Source organism: Pseudophryne corroboree, chromosome 11, assembly GCF_028390025.1.
Source record: "Pseudophryne corroboree isolate aPseCor3 chromosome 11, aPseCor3.hap2, whole genome shotgun sequence".
Taxonomy (NCBI): domain Eukaryota; kingdom Metazoa; phylum Chordata; class Amphibia; order Anura; family Myobatrachidae; genus Pseudophryne; species Pseudophryne corroboree.
This window is the reverse complement of record NC_086454.1, coordinates 84402528-84425356: the sequence shown is the minus strand read 5'-3', so window position 1 is coordinate 84425356 and position 22829 is coordinate 84402528. Positions and strand designations below refer to the sequence as shown.

Genomic DNA, 22829 nt, shown 5'->3' with positions numbered 1-22829 from the left:
AAATAATTAGCTCCACCTGTAGGGGTTTAAAAATGTGTCAGTGAGTAATTAATACACCTGTGCACCTGCTGGGTTACCTGCAAAACATGCACCGTGTGGGGTCCTGAGGACCGAGTTTGAGAACCTCTGTAATAACTGTCCTGTAGACCAGTGGTTTTCAACCTCGGTCCTCAAGTACCCCCAAAGGTCATGTTTTCCAGGTCACCCAGCAGTTGAACAGGTGTATTCATTACTCACTGACACATTTGAAAAGACCCACAGGTGGAGCATATTATTTCACTTGCAATCCTGTGAGGAGACCTGGAAAACATAACCTGTTGGGGATACTTGAGGACCGCGGTTGAGAACCACTGGCTATAGACCCTCCAACATGACCCATTCTATCAAGTACAAATGCTCTGCTCCTCTACTTCTCTCCTAATGTATGATTGCTGTCACCCGTATTGAACAGGTTGATTGATAAGAAAGGTGTTTCGACACAGGTGCCTGCAATCATGAATTAATCACTTAACTGACGATTCCCCCCCCCCCAAAAAAAAAATCGCTTGGAAATCGTCGGTTTTTTTTTTTTTTTTTACTAGTGAATTAGGTAAAGAACATGAATTTACCCTTATCCAAAATGATTTTAGTAAAAAGAATAAAAAAAATTTTTTTAATAAAAAATAAATAAAAATTTCCTCAAACATCAGAACAACGGGAAGTTCGGTAACATCAGAACATCGTGACCATCGCAACGATACTTTTTACTTCAAAGACAGCTGCCAGGTATACAGGAGGTGGCTTGGGGCAATGATCGGCAGCACGGCAACTCTCAGCAATGATCGGCAGCAAGGCAACACTGAAGGGAGGGTGCAGGGAACCAGAGGGGACAGCAGCAGCGGAGGGAAGTTTCCCTTCCCTGCAGCTGCTAACACTGTTTATCTGACTGGTCGCATCCTGTGCGACCAGGTCAGATAGGCTGACCATATTATCCCTTTAACCTGGAACACTCATGAATTATACAGGTTCTGTGGTAGCCTGGATTTCACCTGATTTTAAGAAACCACAGAACCTGTGTAATACATGAGTGTCCCAGGTTAAATGGATAATACAGTATGGTCAGCCTAGAGTAGACCGTCAGATGAAACACTTGCTGGTGTGGTCGCATCTGACCATGCCAGGCAGTGGTTAAGAGGAAGTCCAGGACCAGTTCATTTTGTACCTGATGAAACGGGTCATCTTGGAGGGTCAGTTGCTTCTGGTAGACCTAAAATAAAATAAATTCTTACTAGATATTGGTACAAACGAAATAACCGCTCGAAACCCGATGTAGTTGCCAGCTGTGTCAGAGGTGAATTTTATCTGCATGACATTGGAGGTACTCAGAACCGGAGCAGGCAGTGCGAATCCACAGAACTTTCCTACAGAAATAGAAAGTTATCACTTGTATACAGAATATCATCATCAAAACACCTGCACCTGGGACCTTATTAAAGCATCATTGCGTAATACAATACAGTAACTACAAAAAAACCACATTTCCATAAAGAAGGTCAGATGTGTCCTTTCTACCTGTTGCTTCAGCCAGTGCCAAACACCCTCTCTCGGTGTGCCAGTTACCGCACAGAACGTCATTTTCATTCAAAATGTGCATCTTATTTGCATAATAAAAAACACACAGGGGGTCATTCCGAGTTGTTCGCTCGTTGCCGATTTTCACTATGCTGCGATTTGTTGCTAAATGCGCATGGTACGCAGAGCGCATGCGCTAAGTTATTTAACTAAAAACTTAGCAGTTTTGCTATGGATCCTGCGGCGCTTTTCAGTCGCACTGCTGATCGGTGAATGATTGACAGGAAAGGGGCATTTCTGGGTGGTAACTGAGCGTTTTCCGGGAGTGTGCTAAAAAACGCAGGCGTGTCAGGGAAAAACGAAGGAGAAACGGGGGAGTGGCTGGCCGAGCGCAGGGCGTGTTTGTGACGTCAAACCAGGAACTAAACGGACTGAGGTGATCGCAATCTGTGAGTAGGTCTGGAGCTACTCAGAAACTGCAAAGAATTATTTAGTAGCAGTTATGCTAATCTTTCGTTCGCAATTCTGCTATGCTAAGATACACTCCCAGAGGGCGGCGGCCTAGTGTGTGCAATGCTGCTAAAAGCAGCTAGCGAGCGAACAACTCGGAATGAGGGCCATAGAAGCAACAAAACTGTATTGGCAGCTTACACAGATCAATGTGATGTGTGACATTTGTACATCTGTATGAATCTGGGCCTAATTCAGACCTGATCGCTGTGCTGTAAACTTGCAGAGGGCTGCGATCAGATAGTCGCCGCCCAGGGAGATTGAAAATCCGCCCCGTGCGAGTGTGCGAATGCATGTGTACACCGTGCGAAAACTTCGCCAGGCAGCAGACGTTTGCAAATCCGTTCGCAACTCACTATCAAATGATTATTCCAGTCTGTGTGTAGCCCAGGACTTACTCCCAGAAAACGCTTGGGCACGCCTACGTTTTTCCTGACACTCCCAGAAAACGGGCAGTTACCACCCACAAACGCCCGCTTCCTGTCAATCACTTTGTGTATGCCGCGCAATATAAATTTTCGCACCATTCTGTCGCTGTTTGGGCTCTCCGTCTGCGCATTGCGGCGCATACGCAGTCATTCGATAATCGGGCACTGTGCAAATGCGCACAACAGCGACCAGGTCTGAATCGGGCCTTGTGTACAAAGTGCTGCGTTGCAGCGGCCGCAGATTTTTCTCACGTTAAGTTCCGCTGTGCTTTATCTCCAACTTTGTACTTGTGTATAACCAATTCCTGTGCCGTTACACTCACAGCCCAGTGTCTCTGGTATACTGCCAGTGGCTTGTGCCTAGTCTGTGATGCCACTAAGGGGGCTGTACATCTGGTGTACGCACATGCACTGGCAGTAGTGCGCATGTGCAACCGTCACCATACCATCGATTCCCGGAAAGATGTGATCGCATAGTGACTGACAGCCGCGGGCGTCGGGGGGTGCCGTGTCGCTTACTGTGCGCGGTCTGGACAACACAGGCATGTCCAGACCGTTTTCAACGCGTGGCTGTGTGATGTCACACGCAGCCGCTCTGAGATTTAAAAAAAAAAAGGCCCTGAACTACCTGCCAACACAGCCAGGCTACACAGGCAGGGGTCGTCCTCTAATCAATGTGTTTGCAATGAAATTGCAAAAGCATCGCGGAGCGGCGCCACACACATGCTGGGCGGCCTGCCCTGTGCTGGGCAGCCTCCAGCATGTGAGCAGATGGACGCAGATCTTGCTGCGGAATAACCCCAAGACGCTGCTCCTCCATGCCGCACCAGGCATCTCACGCTATATCATGTATGGACAACCATTAAGTAAGGACATATCTGTAACTAACCGCACTCACAGGAGTGTATTGTGATTTGTGATACTGTTGAACATCTCAGTCACATGATGCAATGCGGTGGGTAAATTATGGACTGATACTTTCTACCAGACTACCATTCCATGCCTCCCAATAGCCCAATGGTACATTGGGCCAGGTCTAATTCCGGGATCCGGTCTGAAGATCGACAGTGTCTAGGTCGACCACTATAGGTCGACAGTCACTAGGTCGACATGGATGGAAGGTCGACAGGGTTTCTAGGTCGACATGTGCTAGGTCGACAGGTCTAAAGGTCGATATGAGTTTTTCAAAATTTTTTTCTTTTTTGAATTTTTTCATACTTAACGATCCACGTGGACTACGATTGGAATGGTAAAGTGTGCCGAGCGAAGCGGTAGCGGAGCGAAGGCACCATGCCCGAAGCATGGCGAGCGAAGCGAGCCATGCGAGGGGACGCGGTGCACTAATTTGGGATCCCGGTCACTCTACGAAGAAAACGACACCCAAAAAAATAAAAATCCTCATGTCGACCTTTAGACCTGTCGACCTAGCACATGTCGACCTAGAAACCCTGTCGACCTTCCATCCATGTCGACCTAGTGACTGTAGACCTATAGTGGTCGACCTAAACATTGTTGACCTAGACACTGTCGATTTGATGAACCACACCCCAAATTCCTGGGCTCCCAAAAGTGGTTTGTCTAATAGAAACTTTAAGTGGCTTTAAGCAAATATAGACACAGGTAGCTTGAGATGGAAGTTCCTGTTCCTATATAGCATGTCTACCATAGACGGGAAGAATGATGTTCCGGAGGACAAGGGGTTAATGGTCCACTAACATACTTTAAAAAAAAAAAAGGAAACCTGCCATGGATAATTTTGGCAATACAATGCACTATGAATATTACAGCGGCTGTAAAACGTAACATACAAACCTGCCACCACGGTTCCTGCCACATTATGATACACAACAACACGATCAAAGATGCATCCATTACTCGGCTCAACTTCAAACACCAAAAAAGTGATCTGGAAAACCAAGGGTAACACATCCTATATATATAACATTTGATGTCTTGTTTCTTTCCACAAAAGAGCTTTTCATGGTCTGTAATTAATGTAGAACAGCAGAACATACAGGAACGCCGTTAAGAGTTTACACAATGGCGTTCCGAACGCACTTAGGAAAGTGAGCACACACAGAAGTGTATTTTTATGCATATAATACATCAGATGTCAGACTTCCAAGTGCACCACAATAGCATCAAGACACTTGCCTACTTTCCAGGAACGTCCGGGAGGCTCCCGAATATCAGGTGGCGCTCCCGGACGCCCGGAGAAGTGGGGAAATCTCCAAATGCCTGCCCGTGTTTGCCCGCTTCCTAAGTGAAGTGGGCGGTCCGGGCAACCGATGATGCGGGTTGCGCTGAATTGCGTCATTGTGGACCCAGCCCTGCTTCACTAAACCGGAAATTGCTGCATTGTAGAGCAGGGGTGGGGCTACAATGACGCAATCACACCATCACACCCTCTTGCACCACGACATGCCCCCTGTAATGCCAAACTGGCTTCCCTCTTCCGGAAGGTGCAGTCCAAAGGTAAGAATGTATGAACACAGTACATGGTAAAGTCACAATACCCTATTTGTAGACACTATAATAATGCTACAAGGTGTCATATACAAGTCAGTTGCATTTTTTTTCCAATAAAGGGCCTAATTCAGACCTGATCGCTCGCCAGCAGTTTTTTGCAGCGCTGCGATCACATAGTCGCCGCCTATAGGGGAGTGTATTTTAGCTGTGCAAGTGTGCGAACGCATGTGCAGCCGAGCAGTACAAACAGATCTTTTGCAGTTTCTGAGTAGCCCAGGACTTACTCAGCCGCTGCGATCACTTCAGCCTGTCCGGGGTCAGAATTGACGTCATACACCCGTCCTGCAAACGCTTGGACACGCCTGCGTTTTCCCAATCACTCCCAGAAAACATTCAGTTGCCACCCACAAACGCTCTCTTCCTGTCAATCTCCTTACAATCGGCTGTGCGAATGGATTCTTCGTAAAACCCATCGCACAGTAACGATCCGCTTTGTACCGGAGCGACGCGCCTGCACATTGCGGTGCATATGCATGCGCAGTTCTGACCTGCTCGCAGCGCAGCGTAAAAAGCTATTGTGCGATCAGTTCTGAATTAGGCCTAAAGTTTTTATTGAAACACCATGGTATTCACATTATTTGTGCGTTACATTTTTTATTTAAATGTAACTAAATACATACTCATATACAAATTACATTAAATACTGTACTAGTATCTGTTGTCTTTTTCCTGCAATAGTCCATATGGAAGTTTCAAGTAATAGAAGAAGACATCCACAGTCAATGATATAAGTACTATCAGGTGGACAGGCTAACAGCGAATCAGATGTGGGCATGCGGCTAGGCAGTGCAGCGATAATCAGCATTATCAATGCATCACATGAATACTGACCTCTGTCTACACTTGCCTGCTTCTGTTTTGCCTATGCTGGCATACGTGCATGCAAGTCAATGGTACACAAAAAAAAAAAAAAAATATGTGAATATATGTACAGGTTGAGTATCCCTTATCCAAAATGCTTGGGACCAGAAGTATTTTGGATATCAGATTTTTCTGTATTTTGGAATAATTGCATACCATAATGAGATATCATGGTGATGGGACCCAAGTCTAAGCACAGAAAGACTGCGTAGGGAACATAATGTGACCATAGCAGCATAAACGCACCGTCTGGGCTTCCGCAGCGCTGCTCTATGCATCACCTTGGCTTGGAAGGGGTTAATGTTTTGTGGTGGGAGGAACGTAGAGAGAGGGTCCGAGGGGCTGATTGGCTGGATCATGTATAGGGGCTGGCCTGTCATGCATATAGGCTGCTGACAGGGTACTTCCTGCCTCTCTTCCAGCTCTTCCAGACCCTCCAACATGACCCGCCCCACTAGGTACAAAATGCTCTGTTCCTGGACTTCCCTCTTAATTTATGATTTCCATCGCCTGTGTTGAACTAGTTAAATGATATGAAAGCTGTTTCTTCACAGGTGATAGCAATCATAAATTAAGAGGGAAGTCCAGAAACAGAGCATTTTGTACCTAGTGGGGCGGGTCATGTTGGAGGGTATGCTCTTCTCGTGAGGCCTGCAAGTACTGCTCCCATTTATTGTATTCCTATACCCTTATTCTCTCTCATACTTCTAATACTTATTTCACTCGCTCTCCTATGTTCCTTGCCCTTCTCTACTGTTTTCCTATATTTCCCCTTCCTATCCTTTGTGCTCCCCTGTGCATCCTGATCCTCTCTATGGCCGCCAGAATCCGCCCCAGCCGCACCGCTGGCCTCCCCGCCCGGCTCCTGGATGCCTCTGATGTCCAGCCTACACGGGGAGTGCCTGCTGCAGCTGCCAGTGAGGTTCGGGCCGCGCGCGCCCGGGCTCGGCTGCCCGCTCGCTCGTGCTCCCCCGCGAGTGCACTCTTTATCCCCGCTGCTAGCCGCGGCGGGGGACGGAGCGCAGGGGGATAGAGGGCGCACGCGGCGGCTTGCCAGGGACGGTGCTCTGCCGTCCCTGAGCCCGTCGTTAGGCGCTACCCGCGGCAGCTCCGATCACGTGGGGCCGGGACGGAGCTCCCGGCCCGTGGATCGGCGGCTTGCGGCCACCAGGGGGGGCAGCACCCAGCCACATGTGGGCTCCACTACTGGGGTTACTGGGTGGGCGGGGGGTCGCGCGGCTGCCAGACACATGCAGTCTAGGCAGCGAGCGCGTGCTGATTTTCATCCTGCCAGCTGGGGGGCCCAGATGAGGCCTGACTCATCTGGCCGGCTCTCCCCCTCTGACAGAGCGGGGCGTCGCCCCCGCTCTGCTGCTGCACATCCCCCGTTGCCTGTTGCGGATAGGGCAGGGCCGGTTAGAAGGGGGCGTTCTGCGTCCGCCCGCAGCGGGGCGGCCCTTCTGGCCTCCTGCCGTGGATGGCCCAGTAGCGCCTGCCCCTCCCGGATTGACTCGGATGGCGACTGGCGCTGCTGCCACCGCCCGTGGCCGAGCGGCTCCTCCCGGGGTTGCTCACCCCCATCAGGGGTCGGCGGGCACCGGCGGAGGGCGACCGTTCTTCCCCTCCCAGCGTCCTGTCGTCGCCTGCCGACGTCGCTGTGGACGGCGTTCATTCCGACGTCGCGCTGCATCCTTCCAGTAGTGACGACTCTCCGGTTTCTCGTCCTGCGGCCAATGCTCAGGATAGGAGGAGGTCGCGGCGCTGGCGGTTTGCGCAAGGTTCCTCGCACGGGACGGCGGTACCGTGATGCCCGACAGTGAGGGATCGTCCGGGTCCTTGCTTCCAACGGGGGGTTTACGAACCTCCCGTGGGGCGCACGACTCGCGTGGCGTCTCTGATTTTTCCTATGCCTGCCACTGCGGCTGCACCCTTGGTGGACGCCACCGTTCTGTCCGCCATTTGTGCCGCTGTTGTGTCAGCGGTGGCGCCCTTGTTATCCTCCGTACCCGGGGGACTAGGGCGGCCCGCTGTTTCTTTGGCAGATAGCATTGCGCAATCTCTTACCCCGCTTCTGTCCCCTGGCGCGACGGTTCCCCCACCTGCATCGCTCCCGGCGGCTGCGGGTCCTGTGGGGGAGCTGGGGAACGATGTCTCTTTTGTCTCCCCAGCCACGGAAGTCGTTTTCGTAATGGAGTCTGCCGGTGCATCCTCGAGTCGTTCGGTGGCCATTGGGACGGACGGTGTTCCCTCTCGTGCAGGTGAGTCTTCATCGGACCCCGACTGGTCCAGGGGGAGCGCGGTTACACCCCATAGCGGCTTGGGAGCGGGTACTCACTCCAGCTCCTCTAGCGAAGGCAGCAGTGCGCGTAGGGTTTCCAGCAAGCGCAGCAGGTGCAGCCGCAGGCGTCGGGACACGGACTCCCCCCTTGCTTCCACGTCCTCGGAGGGTCTGTCCTCCGACGGCGGCTTGCACAGGGTTAAGCGTCGCAGACGGCGCGAGCATCGGTATTCAACCTCGTCCGCCTCCAAGGTCTCGGTGGAATCGGACACCGTGCACTGCGCTAATACGGCCGTGCAACGCGGACTCAGGCCCCGGGTCCGGGACCGTATCCGTAAGGGCCAATATGTAAATATTTTCGCTCTTACTAGTGACGATCGCAAAGCCTTACTTTCAGCTAAGAAAAAAGGCCAGGCCAGCGAGGACGCTTTGCGGTCCTACCCGAATTGGGTGCGATGTATGTTGATCTTTGCTGCTTGTTACCTGGAGACCCGCCCGGACGAACACATGAACGTTGTGCGGTATCAATTCCTCATACACATGCTGTACCATAAGTACAAAGGGTCGGCCTGGCGTCGTTATGATGAGGATTTTCGGCGCAAACAACACGGGCGGCAGATCTACAACTTCGGTAAGAAAGATGTGGAATTGTGCTCGGAACTGACCCAGGGTTCGGCCGGCACTGAGGAAGTCGGCACGGCGAAGCGTTGGGCAAACCGACCTGCCTCTCGTTTGGCCGGCTTTCGCGGCAGTTCAGAGCGCGCGGGGCATGGCAAATGCTTCGCTTTTAATAATGCCCGATGTGACTTAGGCGGCCGGTGTCGTTTTCGTCACTCCTGTATCAGATGTGGCGGGGGCCACGGGATTATGGACTGTCCCAGTCCAGCGACCGGAGGGGCTTCCGGACCACAGACCCGACAGAGTCGTGCTCCCGCGGCCTCTGGCGTTGGCCACAGCTCCCACCCCAATTAGACTTCGGGCGCTCATTCCATGGCTGCGACGGTACCAGAGGCCGGAGGACGCCCAACTCTTGCACTCGGGTTTCGCGTCGGGCTTCCCCTTGCCGATACATGGACGGGTGGGTCCCGGGGGCGGGTACGAACCTGCGCTCGGCTCGGGAGTTTCCGGACGTGCTCCGCCAGAAGGTGGAGGCTGAAGTGGAGTTAGGAAGAATGATAGGCCCTTTCCGGGAACCCCCCTTGCCAGATTTGGTTTTGTCCCCCGTAGGCATAGTGCCCAAAAAGACAGCAGGAAAATTTCGACTGATCCAACATCTTTCCTGTCCTCTGGGGTCATCGGTTAACGATGCCATCCCTTATGAGCAGTGTAGGGTTGTTTACCTATCCTTTGATTCAGCTATAGACACCATCCGGTCTTTTGGGCCTGGGGCAGTGATGTGTAAATTGGACATCCAGTCAGCGTTCCGTCTCCTTCCGCTGCACCCGTCTGCCTTTCGGTTTATGGGTTTTAAGCTAGATGATGGCTACTACATCGATCGGTGCCTCCCTATGGGCTGTTCTGTTTCTTGTGCCTACTTCGAAAGATTCAGTTCTTTCCTCCACTGGTGTCTCGAGCAATCGACGGGCGAAACGGGGAATTTCGCACTACTTGGATGATTTTCTTTTTATCGGCCCATCAGACTCGGATCACTGCGTCAATTTGCTGCAGGGGGCTCTGGCCCTCTTCGCACACTTCGGGGTTCCGGTGGCACCTGAAAAGACGGAGGGGCCCTCCGCCTCCTTGGTTTACCTCGGCATTCAGATCGATACCGTCGGCGGTCTGTGTAGGCTCCCTGCGGACAAGGTGTTGCGCTTACACGACGGCATCCTATATGCGCTGGCTGCGGGCAAGCTCACTCTCAAACAGGCTCAATCCTTATTGGGCCTGTTTAACTTTGCTTGCAAGGTGATCCCCATGGGCAGGGTTTTCTGTAGAAAATTGGAACGGGCCACCGTGGGGGTTAGACGCCCGCATCATTTTCTTAGGTTGTCCCTCGAAATCCGAAGAGATTTGCGTATTTGGGACGACTTTCTTGTTCGTTTCAACGGCATCTGTATTTGGCAGGAGGCAGCCGTGTCTAGCCCATCCCTAGAGCTTTTCACGGACACCTCTGGCGCTTACGGGTTCGGAGCTTATTTCGCGGGCCGTTGGTGCGCGTGTCCTTGGCCTCGGGCCTGGCTTAGCAAGGGCCTCACGACGAACATGCTGTTGCTGGAAATGTTTCCCATTCTGGTCGCTCTGGAATTGTGGTGCGTTGCCCTGCATAACAAACATGTTATCTTCTGGTGCGACAATTTGGGCGTGGTTTTTGCCATAAACCGCCAAAAATCCACGTCCTTGCCGGTCCTGCGGGTCCTTGCGCAGATAGTCTTGCTATGTTTGGTGAACAACATTACGTTGCGAGCCAAGCATGTCCCTGGTGTGCGTAACGAAATTGCTGATGCCCTGTCTCGCGGCGATTGGCAGCGGTTTAGGCGCTTGGCTCCTGCAGCGCTAATCCAAGGGGAATCCTGTCCTGCTTATGTGTGGCAGGTCATCCACCCGTATTGGAGGAGTTATCCCACAGGTCGTTGGCCCCTGCCACTTTTACGGCCTATCGGGCCTCCTGGGAGCGGTGGAGTCGCTTCCTCCTGGAGAGAGGCCCGAGTGGTAAGACCTCTCACGATTTACTCTTAGAATACATCTGGATGTTGTACTCCGACGGGATTTCGCGGGCGTCTGTTAGCAGGATTCTGGCGGGTATATCATACTTTCTGCAGCTTTGGGGGGAAGCAGATTTTACAAGGTCCTTTTTCCTCCAGCGGGTGTTGAAAGGCTGGGCTCGGGCGGTCCCGCCCCTCCCAGATACTCGCCTGCCAATCACGGGTGCTTTGCTGAGGCGGATTTTGGGATCCCTTAGGAATATTTGCTCCTCGGGATACGAAGTTCGCCTCTTCATGGCGGCCTTTACGATGGCCTTCCACGGTGCATTCAGGGTGGGTGAGCTGGTGTCCGTCTCTCGGACTTCTGCCTCGCCCATGCTGGCAGCCCACGTCGTCGTACGCCCCGACGGTTTGTGGTGCAGGATTCAGCGCTCCAAGACTGACGTAACCGGCAGGGGGCAGTGGGTTCGAAAGGGTCGGGCTCGTGCGCGGGGCATTTGTCCAGTTGCCGCGGCCCAGGCTTATTCGTCCCTTCGGCCTCCAACGCCTCCCGAGGGGTGGCTCGTCCATAGTGACGGTTCCCCGTTGACCAGATATCAATTCCGGTCGGTTTTGGGACGTTGTCTTTTGTACCTGGGTCTCTCTCCGGCCGACTATGGGACTCACTCTTTCCGCATCAGCGCTGCTTCAGCAGCTGCTGCGGCGGGTTGGTCCGAAGTCGAAGTCCGGGCACTGGGTAGGTGGAGGTCTGGTGCAGTCAGACGCTATATCAGACCTTTTCCTCCCAGTGCGCCCAGTTGAGGACCAGCCGCTCGTCGCAATTGCACTTTGCGATTGCGGGGGCCTTGAGGAATTTTTGTTTTATCGTTGGTTTTACCTACGGCTTTTGCCGGCTAACGAAGTTTTGTTTTTGCCTCAAGTCAAATTGGGTGGCCCAACCCCCCCCTTAGGGACGCAGTTAGGTTGACCATTTAAGAAGGCTATCTTTTATTTCATTTATTAACCTTCGTCACACCCTTCTTTTACAGGACGGCGGTTAGATCCGCACTTTATATGGTTTGTCGGCCATTCATACATCTATTGGCTGTCCGTGTCGGCTCTGGCCTGCGACACAACCCGGTTTCCCGGAGCTGCAGGCTGTGCGCTGGTTTGGGCGTAGAGGCCTCCGCTGGGACGGCCTGCGGGACTGGCTTCGGGCGGCAGTTGGCCGATTTGGGTATCCACTGTTTTTGGTCTTGCATCTGGGTGGCAACGATCTGGTGCGCCGCATGGGGCTTGACATTCGCCTCGAGATCAGCCGTCAGCTGTTGGAACTTATTGCTGACTGGCCGTTTTGCCTGATCCTCTGGTCAGACATCGTCCCTCGGCGGTCTTGGCGTGGAGCCTTTAACCCTGGGGCGATTGACCTAGTTCGGAGGCGGGTCAATTCGGTTGTCGGTCGTGCTGTCCTCCAGCATGGCGGGCTGGTCGTGCCGCACGGTGGTATCTCCTTCCGGGATCCGTCACTGCACTGGTCTGACGGGGTGCATTTGTCGCCAGCTGGCATGCTGATCTTCTTGGAGGACATTATTCACGTTCTTCGGTCCCCTTAGGTAGTTTTTCTCTTTCGGTCTCTTTAGTTAGTTTTGTTCTGCTTTTTAGGTCCCTTTAGTTAGTTTTTCTGCTTTTTGGGTTCTTTTTGAGTTCGGTGGCAGGTTGGTAACCTGGCAGTTGGCCGGTTTCTGAACGGTTACTTAATTTTAATTATGAGTTCAAGGTTAGAAGTTTGGGTGTACTTTTAGGTAAATTTCATAGTTTTGAATTAGTTTACGGGCATCACTTTACCAAGTGGGGTCCATATAATTGGTATAAACATATGTGGATGGCGGGGCCGGTGGCCCAATTTTTTACCCCGTAGGGGTGGAGCGTACCTCCGTCCCTGCAACTGTTGGTGGGCAGGGGTAGTGGCAGAAGGTCGACCCCTCTCCTTGGATTTTTTGATTTTCAATGTCCGGGATGGAGGCAGGAGGCCGATCCCGGAACATCTGGGGCAGAAGGCTCCCTCACACATATGTTTTTATCGCTATTTTTTTCTGTATTATGATGTTGATCACCCATGTTACGTTTATCATGTTTAACCGTTCTTCTCCCCACCACCTTTAGTTAGAGAGGGAAGTCTACATTTTAGTTTTAGTATTTAATAGGCCTTCCTCTCAGTCAGAAAATAAAAGCTGACCCCTTTCACGCCAATTACAGTTGTTGTGTCTTTATTTTATAAGATAAGTGTGCTTGAGTGGCACGTGGATGCATCTGACGTGTGAGGTTTATGCATTTATGTTTCATATACACCTTATATACACAGTCTGAAGCTAATTTTAGCAATGTTTTTTAATAACTTGTGCATTAAACAATTCATTTATGTTTCATATACACCTTATACACACAGCCTGAAGGTAATTTAATACAATATTTTTAATAACTTTGTGTATTAAACAAAGTTTGTGTACACTGAGCTATCAGAAAACAAAGGTTTCACTATCTCAGTCTCACTCAAAAAATTCAGTATTTCGGAATATTCCGTATTTTGGAATATTTGGATATGGGATACTCAACCTGTATATACATTTTAGGTGTGCATTCGTAGCATGACAATCCATAGCCTACAAAAGAAAACATTCAATTCTGAATGAGCCCCACAGAACTTTAGGTTTATGTCTAAGAGAAGGAAACTGTTTTGAAGAAATCATCTCAGATAAAGAGTACAGAGCTCTAGATATAGAAGGCAGAACCATAATAAATTGTGGCCTATACCTTTATGGTGTGAGTCTTTGGGGAATAGACAACCCAATGACAATTCGCATTCCTAGTGTACTTCTGTGGGTGGTTCATAGATTGAATTTCTCCTTCTTCAAAGATAACTGCAACTGATCCACAGGCAGAATCTAGAAATACAGAGATATGTGTTCATATACTGTAAATAACAAGTCATAATTCTGTACCTTTACTTTAGGGCATTACGGGCGGTGTAAAACTAACCCTAGCATGAATGTGTGTGCATGGACATGTGTTAGGGACTATAGATAGTAAACTCCTCTGGTGCAGGGACTGATGTGAATGGCCAAATAGTCTTTGTACAGCGCTGCTGAATATGTGTGCGCTATATAAATAACTTGTAATAATAGTAATAATAATATAGCTTTCTACACAAGGACACAATATTTGAGAGGTGTCATTTATTGTACTGGGTTGTGGGGTGCATTGCAGCTGTCATCTAGGGTTACCACAGGTGGAGATAATCCCCTAACTACCTGCTCCACCTCTTCCTTTCCCACAACTCCTCACTGCTCACCTCCAAGTCCCTCCTCGGCCCTGCACCCAGCTCCAGCCCCTACAGTGTGTGGCTATTTACTGTGGTCCGGGACCATCCCTGTGCCCTCCTCATCTCCCACTTCATATGTTCCTCCCCTCTTTGTCCTTTCTCTCCTCACCTAGCAGAACTTCCTAGATAGATAGATAGATAGATAGATAGATAGATAGAGTTATCTATCTCTGTCAGGTAGGTGGTGTGGAGGGTAAGTCCAGCTGCATTGAGGGGGCGACATTTAGCAATTTAGGAGTGCCAAAATGAATTTATATCTTGGCCCCCCCATCCAACCTAAAAACGTTGTGGCGTCCCTAAGCACAGGTGTAGTCTTTACTGGCTGACACAGTAAACAGGTGGTGCTAATTATGGGGTCTATTTACTAAGCCTTGGATGGAGATAAAGTACCAGCCAATCAGCTCCTAACGGCCAAGTTACAGGCTGTGTTTTAAAAATGACTGGAGCTGATTGGCTGGCACTTTATCTCCGTCCAAGGCTTAGTAAAGTCACTTGTGATACTGAAGAGATCTGTGAAATGTGCACTGTTAGGGGTCCCTGGGGACTGGAGGTAATAAACACTGCATTAGAAAATGACAACTTGCTACAACCGGCCAAGAAATAAACCAAACACACACACATGAACATCAGACTTTCCATTACACAACCATGTAAGGAGATAAATTATTTTAGTAACAAATCCAGGAGAACACTCAGACAGGTCCTTGACGCATTGCCTGCCATCATGTCGCAGCCTCTAGCCACAGCTTGGAACAGTTCTGTGGCTGCCTTTCTCAACTTGTAGAACCTCCATATCATGTGATTATCAATGTTTTCCAGGGATCAATACCCTTATAGAAGCCTCCCCGAGGTAAATTGATATAAGACCTATATTCCTTCTCTATCAGTCACATATTGATGTTATAAAGGAACCCCCCCCCCGCAGCAAGCAGTGCTAAGGCTGAACCCTGAATGCTGCGACATACTTCCAAAGTTATCGCCAAGCACTCTGTAAGACCAAAATGAAATACATCCATCCAACTTCTGTAAGTTGTAGACCACAGGTTCTCAAACTCGGTCCTTAGGACCCCAAAGAGTACGTTTTCCACGTCTCCTCAACAGAATCACTAGTGAAATAATTAGCTCCACCTGTGGATATTTTTAAAATGTGTCAGTGACTAATGAGTACTGCTAGTTGGCATGAAAAACATGAGCTGTTGGGAGGCGCTGAGCACAGAGTTTGAGAACCACTGATGTAGACCATTCCCCCTATAATACAGAGGCACCCTTGCTACACTTGACTTGACCAACTGTGGGGGTCATTCTAACCTGATCGCATGCTAGCTATTTTTTGCAGCGCTGCAATCAGATAGTCGCCGCCTATGGGGGAGTGTATTTTCACTTTGCAAGTGTGCAAACACTTGTGCAGCCATGCGGTAGAAAAAAGTATTGTGCAGTTTCTGAGTAGCTCTGAACTTAGCTGCTGCGACCACTTCAGCCTGTCCAGTCCCGGAATTGACGTCAGACACCCGCCCAGCAAACGCTTGGACACGCTTGCGTTTTTCCAACCACTCCCTGAAAACAGTCAGTTGACACCCATAAACGCCTTCTTCCTGTCAACCGTCTTGCGATTGGCTGTGCGAATGGATTCTTCATTAAATACATCGCCCAACACCAATCCGCTTTGTACCCGTATGACGTGCCTGCGCATTGCGGTGCATACACATGCGCAGTTTTGCAGAGTTTTGACCTGATCGCAGCGCTGCAATAAATAGCTAGCGTGCGATCAGGTTGGAATGACCCCCTATCTTATGAAGTAGCCTGAAAATTTTAAACGTCCTTTTTTTTTTAGCCTTAATCCTAGTCTTTTTATTCACATATAGCTTGGCTACTTCAGTTTATGACCACAGAAACAATCAAGCTAGGCCCCATAAAAAGTATCAATTTCTACCACCCAAAGCGCCTGGCCTGCCGCACTACATTGCGTAACAGATAGTGTATGAGGACCAGGGCCGTCTTTTCATATGGGCTCAATGGGATCTTGTCCAAGGGTCTTAGGAGTAAAAGGTCCTAAACTGATAGCTGAGGGTCCCCTCTTTCCAGAGGTACCAGATTTTTGAAAATCGGCTCTGGGGAACCGGAGATATCCGACTTCAAAGCAGTGGTCCCCATCCAAGCCTGTTAATTGTTCTTCCCAGCCAGGTTCTATCTGACTTAGAGTTTTTCTGAGGGTATACTCCAAAAGCTGGGACTCTCCCCTTTCAGTGGACACTGGCAGCTTGTCTCTACTGTGCCCAGAACCAGAGATATCAGCCTTCCAGCAGCTGGTCCCTGCTCCAGCTCCACACGCCTGGTATGCAGTTTTATATTTTTGTTGGTGGATTGCTCTGGCTACTGCACTCTGATCCCCAAGTCCCCAGCACCTCCTGAAAGGTGGGACTCTCTAATTAAGAAAAATCTATTTCCAGGAACTAGAGATATCTGCAGTCAAGCAAGCTGCCCTCCCACCGAAAAATTATAAATATTAAGCCCATTCCATTATCCACCCCTCCCCTACGTATTAATTATGTGATACAGTTGCCAGGTTTTAATTTTTATGATTTTGTGATAGTGTAGGACCTGCAAGAAGATGGGGTACCTTGGCGAGCGGTTTGCAGGCTTCCGTGCATTGACCAATTCACTAACTAAACCCCCATCATTTATTCATTGATGTTGTGAGGATAAGTGAGCTTATTTTGGTGAGTGCTGAACTTTCTGTTTATATATATATATATATATATAAATATCATTCGTGGGAAGCGACCAGGCTGGAAACTTCTTTTCCCCGGTAACCACCTAAGTCTTTTGCCAACCTGCTCACCCCCAGCTTCAAAGAACAATCAAATAGAAGCGATACCCAAAAGATGGCCCTGTGCTTGGAAGAACAGAACTGTCAATTCTCGCTTGGTAACCCCCATACCCAGAGCGCCTGCACCTAACATAAAGAAAACTGAAGGCCCTCTGGTATGCCCAATCAGGTCAGTCCTTTGTAATGCAAGATCTATAAGAAACAAGACTGCAACAATTGCTGACCTTATTGAATCTGCAGATCTAGCCTGTATTACAGAGACCTGGCTAGATAAAAATGCAGTCCCTATATTGGAGACTGCAGTCCCAACAAACTACTCTGTCATCCACAACCCAAGACTGGACCGCAGGGGTGGCGGGGTGGCTATCTGCTTCAAAAAAGACCTTAAACTTAGGGTCCACCCTATTGAAATTACTCGCTCATTTGAGTGCATTGCTGCCCGGAGTTCGACAGGATTAGGTTTCAGAGTACTTCTCATTTACCGGCCCCCTGGAGATGGAAAGATATTTCTACAAGAAATTGCAGACACTGTTGCTGGCCTGGTTCTGGAACATCAAAGATGGCTCATCCTCTGGGATTTCAATGCATGGGTGGATGATGAGCTCTCTCGCCTTGGCCAAGACCTCCTGTGCACAATGAATGGTCTGGGCTTCACACAGGTCATTCCTTCTGCCACACATAAAAGTGGTCACACTCTTGATCTTGTCTTTCAGATTGGATTAGAAGTCACTGACCTAAAAATAAACCCAGTCATCTGGTCAGACCATCACGCCCTTTGGTTCTCAGTTGCAACCCCTCAAATAAAATCTCTGCCTGTGGAGTTGACCAGGTATCATCCAAAGAGGGGTATGACTCCCCAGGCTCTAACAGCAAATCTGGATCTCTCTGCTTTACTGGGTGCCTGTGAAGATCCCTTTTCCCTAGTCCGTTATTATAATAGGGATGTTATGGCTGCAATTGATATTATCGCCCCTGTGCGTATAAGACCTTGTAAACCACAACGTCGAGCTCCCTGGTTCGACAACATTGTTAGTGAGCTCAAGAAAAAGCATAACGAAGAATATCAATCGTCAATCACCCATAAGAAATCACAGTTTCTGTCAAATGAGATCACGGCAGCAAACAATAGGCCAGCTCAACTTTTCCGCACAGTGGAGATGCTTTGCAAGCCAGCATGCCTGCAGACTGATGAAACCCTCTCCCAGGCAAGATGCAACGAGTTTGCAAACTTCTTTGCAGATAAAATATCCACCATTCGGGCTGGAATCGCCACAGTGCCATCAAAGGAGTGTCAAACTACAAAACCTGTCAATATAAGCCACCTGCCTTCATGGACCAGCTTTAACCCAGTGGATGTAAAGGACATTGCTGAAATTGCTTGGATTTTGCGTCCCACCACCTGTGATCTGGACCCTGCCTCAACCAAGCTTCTAATAGGTTGTATGGATATAATTGGCCCTGTATTTGCAAAAATCGTTCAGTGCTCTTTGCAGCCAGGCATCTTTCCTGGACCCCTAAAGGAAGCAATTGTTAGACCTCTTCTTAAAAAACCTAATTTAGATCCCGACTGCATGACCAACTATAGACCGGTATCAAACCTTCCTTTTCTAGGAAAGGTTATTGAGAAAGTGGCTGCAAATCAACTGGAAACCCTCCTGACAACCCATGGTATCTATGATCCATTCCAATCAGGATTCAGGAGAAGACATAGCACTGAAACAGCCCTGGTGTGTGTGTTAAATGATCTTCTGACGGCAAGAGACAGAGGTGACTGTTCTATATTAATCCTTCTGGATCTCTCTGCAGCATTTGATACCGTGGACCATGGGCTTCTGATTGAGTGACTGATACATTTTTGTGGACTGGATGGCACAGTCCTAAGCTGGTTCAAATCATTTCTCACAGGCAGGTCACAGAGAGTATCATCTGGATTATACTCATCTCCACCAGTGCCATTGCCATGTGGTGTCTCACAAGGTTCTATACTATCCCCCATGCTTTTTGCAGTATACATGCTCCCGCTGGGTGAAATAATCAGGCACCATAGGCTAGTCTACCACTGCTATGCAGATGATACACAACTGTACTTGTCCTTTGCTCCGGGCACTGATAACCCAATAGCAACCCTAAATGGCTGTCTAGCTGAACTCCAGGAGTGGATGAGTGCTAGTTGGCTGCGACTGAACTCGGATAAAACAGAGGTCCTTATGATAGGACCGCAACATCAAAGGACAAGACTGCAGCATAGCCAACCAACTGGACTTACACTTGGGGATTGAGAATTACAAACCACTGATCGTGTGCGGAATCTTGGCGTTGTCCTGGATGGTGGCTTGACACTTAAACATCAGATATCAGCCACAATCAAATCCTCATTCTTTCACCTGAGGAATATAGCCAGAATCAAGCACTGACACAGCTGCCAGACTGTTAACCGACCAGCCCCGTTCTAGCCACATAACACCCTTACTCTACTCCCTTCACTGGCTGCCTGTAAGATGGCGAATCATCTTCAAGATTGGCTTACTGAGTTTCAAAGCACTACATGACCAGGGCCCAAGGTACCCGAAGCAGCTTCTGACCCCATACTGCCCCACTCGATTACTGCGATCTGTAGATGAAGGACTTTCAGCAGTACCTAGAATCTGCCGTAATTCATCTGGGGGTCGAGCTTTTAGTCATGCGGCTCCGACTCTATGGAACTCACTTCCCCGCAGAGTGTGAGAGGCCCCAACTATAGAATCCTTCAAAAGTAGACTCAAGACTTTCCTTTTTACTCAAGCATTCCCATAATTGTCCCTTTAGTATCTCCATGCTTCTGTATTTTATGAAAAGCTGTTCTGTACTTCAATATTTTCTGTACTATATTATGATATGTATCTGTTAAGCGCCTTGAGTCCTATTGGAGAAAGAGCGCTATATAAATAAAATTATTATTATTATTATAATGTGTGCAGGTGGGGAATATTTATGTAATGTGTGCAGGTGGGGGCTAGTTATGTAATGTGTGCAGGTGGGGACTAGTTATGTAATGTGTGCAGATGGGGAATATTTATGTAATGTGTGCAGGTGGGGAATATTTATGTAATGTGTGCAGGTGGGGAATATTTATATAACATGTGCAGGTGGGGAATATTTATGTAATGTGTGCAGGTGGGGGCTATTAATGTAATGAGTGCATGTGGGGGCAAGTTACATAATGGGTGCTGGAGGCGGCTTTTAATGTAATGTGCGCAGGTGGGTAATATTTATGTAATGTGTGCAGGTGGGGGCTAGTTATGTAATGTGTGCAGGTGGGGAATATTTATGTAACGTGTGCAGGTGGGAAATATTTATGTAATGTGTGCAGGTAAGGGCTAGTTATATAATGTCTGCAGGTGGGGGCTAGTTATGTAATGTGCACAGGTGGGATATTTATGTAATGTGTTCATGTGGGTGATATTACTGTAATGTGCGCAGATGGGAGCTAGTTATGTAATATGCGCAGATGGGGGCTAGTTATGTAATATGCGCAGATGGGGGCTAGTTATGTAATATGTGCAGGTAGAGTCTAGTTATTTAATGTGTGCAGGTGGGGAATATTTACTGTAAATAATGTGTGTAGATGGGGGCTATTAATATAGGGCCTAATTAAGAGTTGATCGCAGCAGCAAATTTGTTAGCAGTTGGGCAAAAAAATGTGCACTGCAGGGGGGGGGGGGGGGGGGGGGCAGATATAACACGTGCAGTTAGAGTTAGGTTTGGGTGGGTGTGTTCAAACTGAAATCTGAATTGCAGTGTAAAAATAAAGCAGCCAGTATTTACCCTGCACAGAAACAAAAATAACCCACCCAAATCTATCTTTCTCTGCACATGTTATATCTGCCCCACCTGCAGTGCACATGGGTGGTCATTCCGAGTTGATCGCAGCCAGCAACTTTTTGCTGCTGCGATCAACTAGTACACGCCTATGGGGGAGAGTATTTTAGCTAAGCTACAAAAATTTCAAGCAAAACTAGACTAAGCCTATACCTACTTACCCTATGCGATGGATCCAGCGATGATGGGCCCGGCTTTGACGTCAGACATCCGCCCTCCGTTCTCCTGGACATGCCTGCGTTTTACTCACCACTCCCCGAAAACGGCTCCAAATGGTCCGGATCCGCCCTGGAACGGTTTCTTCCTGTCAATCTTCTTTGCGGTCGGCTCTGCGACCGCTTCCATCGGTAGCCGCGACGTAACCCGGTGACCCCTGTCGCTGGGCAATGCCGCGCATGCGTACTGCAGCCGCCGTGCATGCACATTACGCAACCGTTCGCACCGCAGCGATAAAACGCTGCCTGCGAACGGGTCGGAATGACCCCCATGGTTTTGCCCAATTGCTAACAAATTTGCTGTTGCGATCAACTCTGAATTACCCCCATAATGTGTGCAGGTGGGGGCTAGTTATATAATGTGTGCAGGTGGGGGCTAGTTATATAATGTGTGTGCAGGTGGGGGCTAGTTATATAATGTGTGCAGGTGGTGGGGGCTAAATGTAATGATATTAATGTTATGTGCGCAGATCGGGGCTAGTTATGTAATTGTGCAGGTGGGTAATATTAATGGAATGTGCACAGGTGGGATGTTAATATAATGTGTGCATGTGGGTGATATTAATGTAATTTGCACAGACGGGGGTAGTTATGTAATGTGTGCAGGTGGGTGATATTAATGTAATTTGCACAGATGGGGGTAGTTATGTAATGTGTGCAGGTGGGTGATATTAATGTAATGTGTGCAGGTGGGTGATATTAATGTAATGTGCACAGGAGGATGATATTTATGTAATGTGTGCAGGTAGGGGCTAGTTATATAATGTGTGTAGGTGGGTGATATTAATGTAATGTGCACAGAAGGATGATATTTATGTAATGTGTGCAGGTAGGGGCTAGTTATATAATGTGTGTAGGTGGGGGCTAGTTATATAATGTGTGCAGGTAGGGGCTAGTTATATAATGTGTGTAGGTGGGGGCTAGTTATATAATGTGTGTAGGAGGATGATATTTATGTAATGTGTGCAGGTAGGGGCTAGTTATATAATGTGTGTAGGTAGGGGCTAGTTATATAATGTGTGCAGGTAGGGGCTAGTTATATAATGTGTGTAGGTGGGGGCTAGTTATATAATGTGTGCAGGTAGGGGCTAGTTATATAGGGCCAGATGTACTAAGCTTGAAAAGTGATAAATATCACTGTGATAAAGCACCAGCCAATCGGCTCCTAACTGTCATTTTTCAAACACAACCTGTGACATGGCAGTTAGGAGCCGATTGGCTGGTGCTTTATCACAGTGATATTTATCACTTTTCAGGCTTAGTACATCTCCCCCATAATGTGTGTAGGTGGGGGCTAGTTATATAATGTGTGTAGGTGGGGGCTAGTTATATAATGTGTGCAGGTAGGGGCTAGTTATATAATGTGTGTAGGTGGGTGATATTAATGTAATGTGCACAGAAGGATGATATTTATGTAATGTGTGCAGATAGCGGCTAGTTATGTGCAGGTGGGTAATTTTTACTTACTTACCTTCCCTTGTCAGGATTCAGACTATCGGGATTCTCACCGCTGGCATCCCGACTACCAGCATATCCTACCCAACCCATCTAAGGAAAGGTCACCCTACTGTGAGGCTAACTTGGCACCAACAGCATTGTAGGTTTTGTTTTTCCTCTCTCATGAATGGGACATAATTAAAAAGTTGATAATGACCATGGACCAGGAAGTCTGCAGTGCATAGGAATAAATCTTCCCCACATTACAATACCTGCTTCATATAAGCCAACTCATACTGGTTTAGTTATTTTATTAGTCAAGTTGTAGCTCCTGA

General features: G+C 48.7%; 1 protein-coding gene across 6 annotated transcripts in view; it reads right to left on the bottom strand.

Moving 5' to 3' along the window:
• LOC134968915 (ovochymase-2-like) overlaps window positions 1-22829 on the bottom strand; it is a 235824-nt gene that overhangs the window by 81136 nt on the left and 131859 nt on the right. For all 6 annotated transcript variants that reach the window (XM_063944490.1, XM_063944489.1, XM_063944493.1 and 3 more), the window contains 3 exons: window positions 13590-13720; window positions 4302-4395; window positions 1269-1400 (listed from right to left, as the gene is read on the bottom strand). In XM_063944490.1, coding sequence (XP_063800560.1) covers window positions 1269-1400; window positions 4302-4395; window positions 13590-13720 — 357 coding nt within the window. The remainder of the gene's footprint in view (window positions 1-1268; window positions 1401-4301; window positions 4396-13589; window positions 13721-22829) is intronic.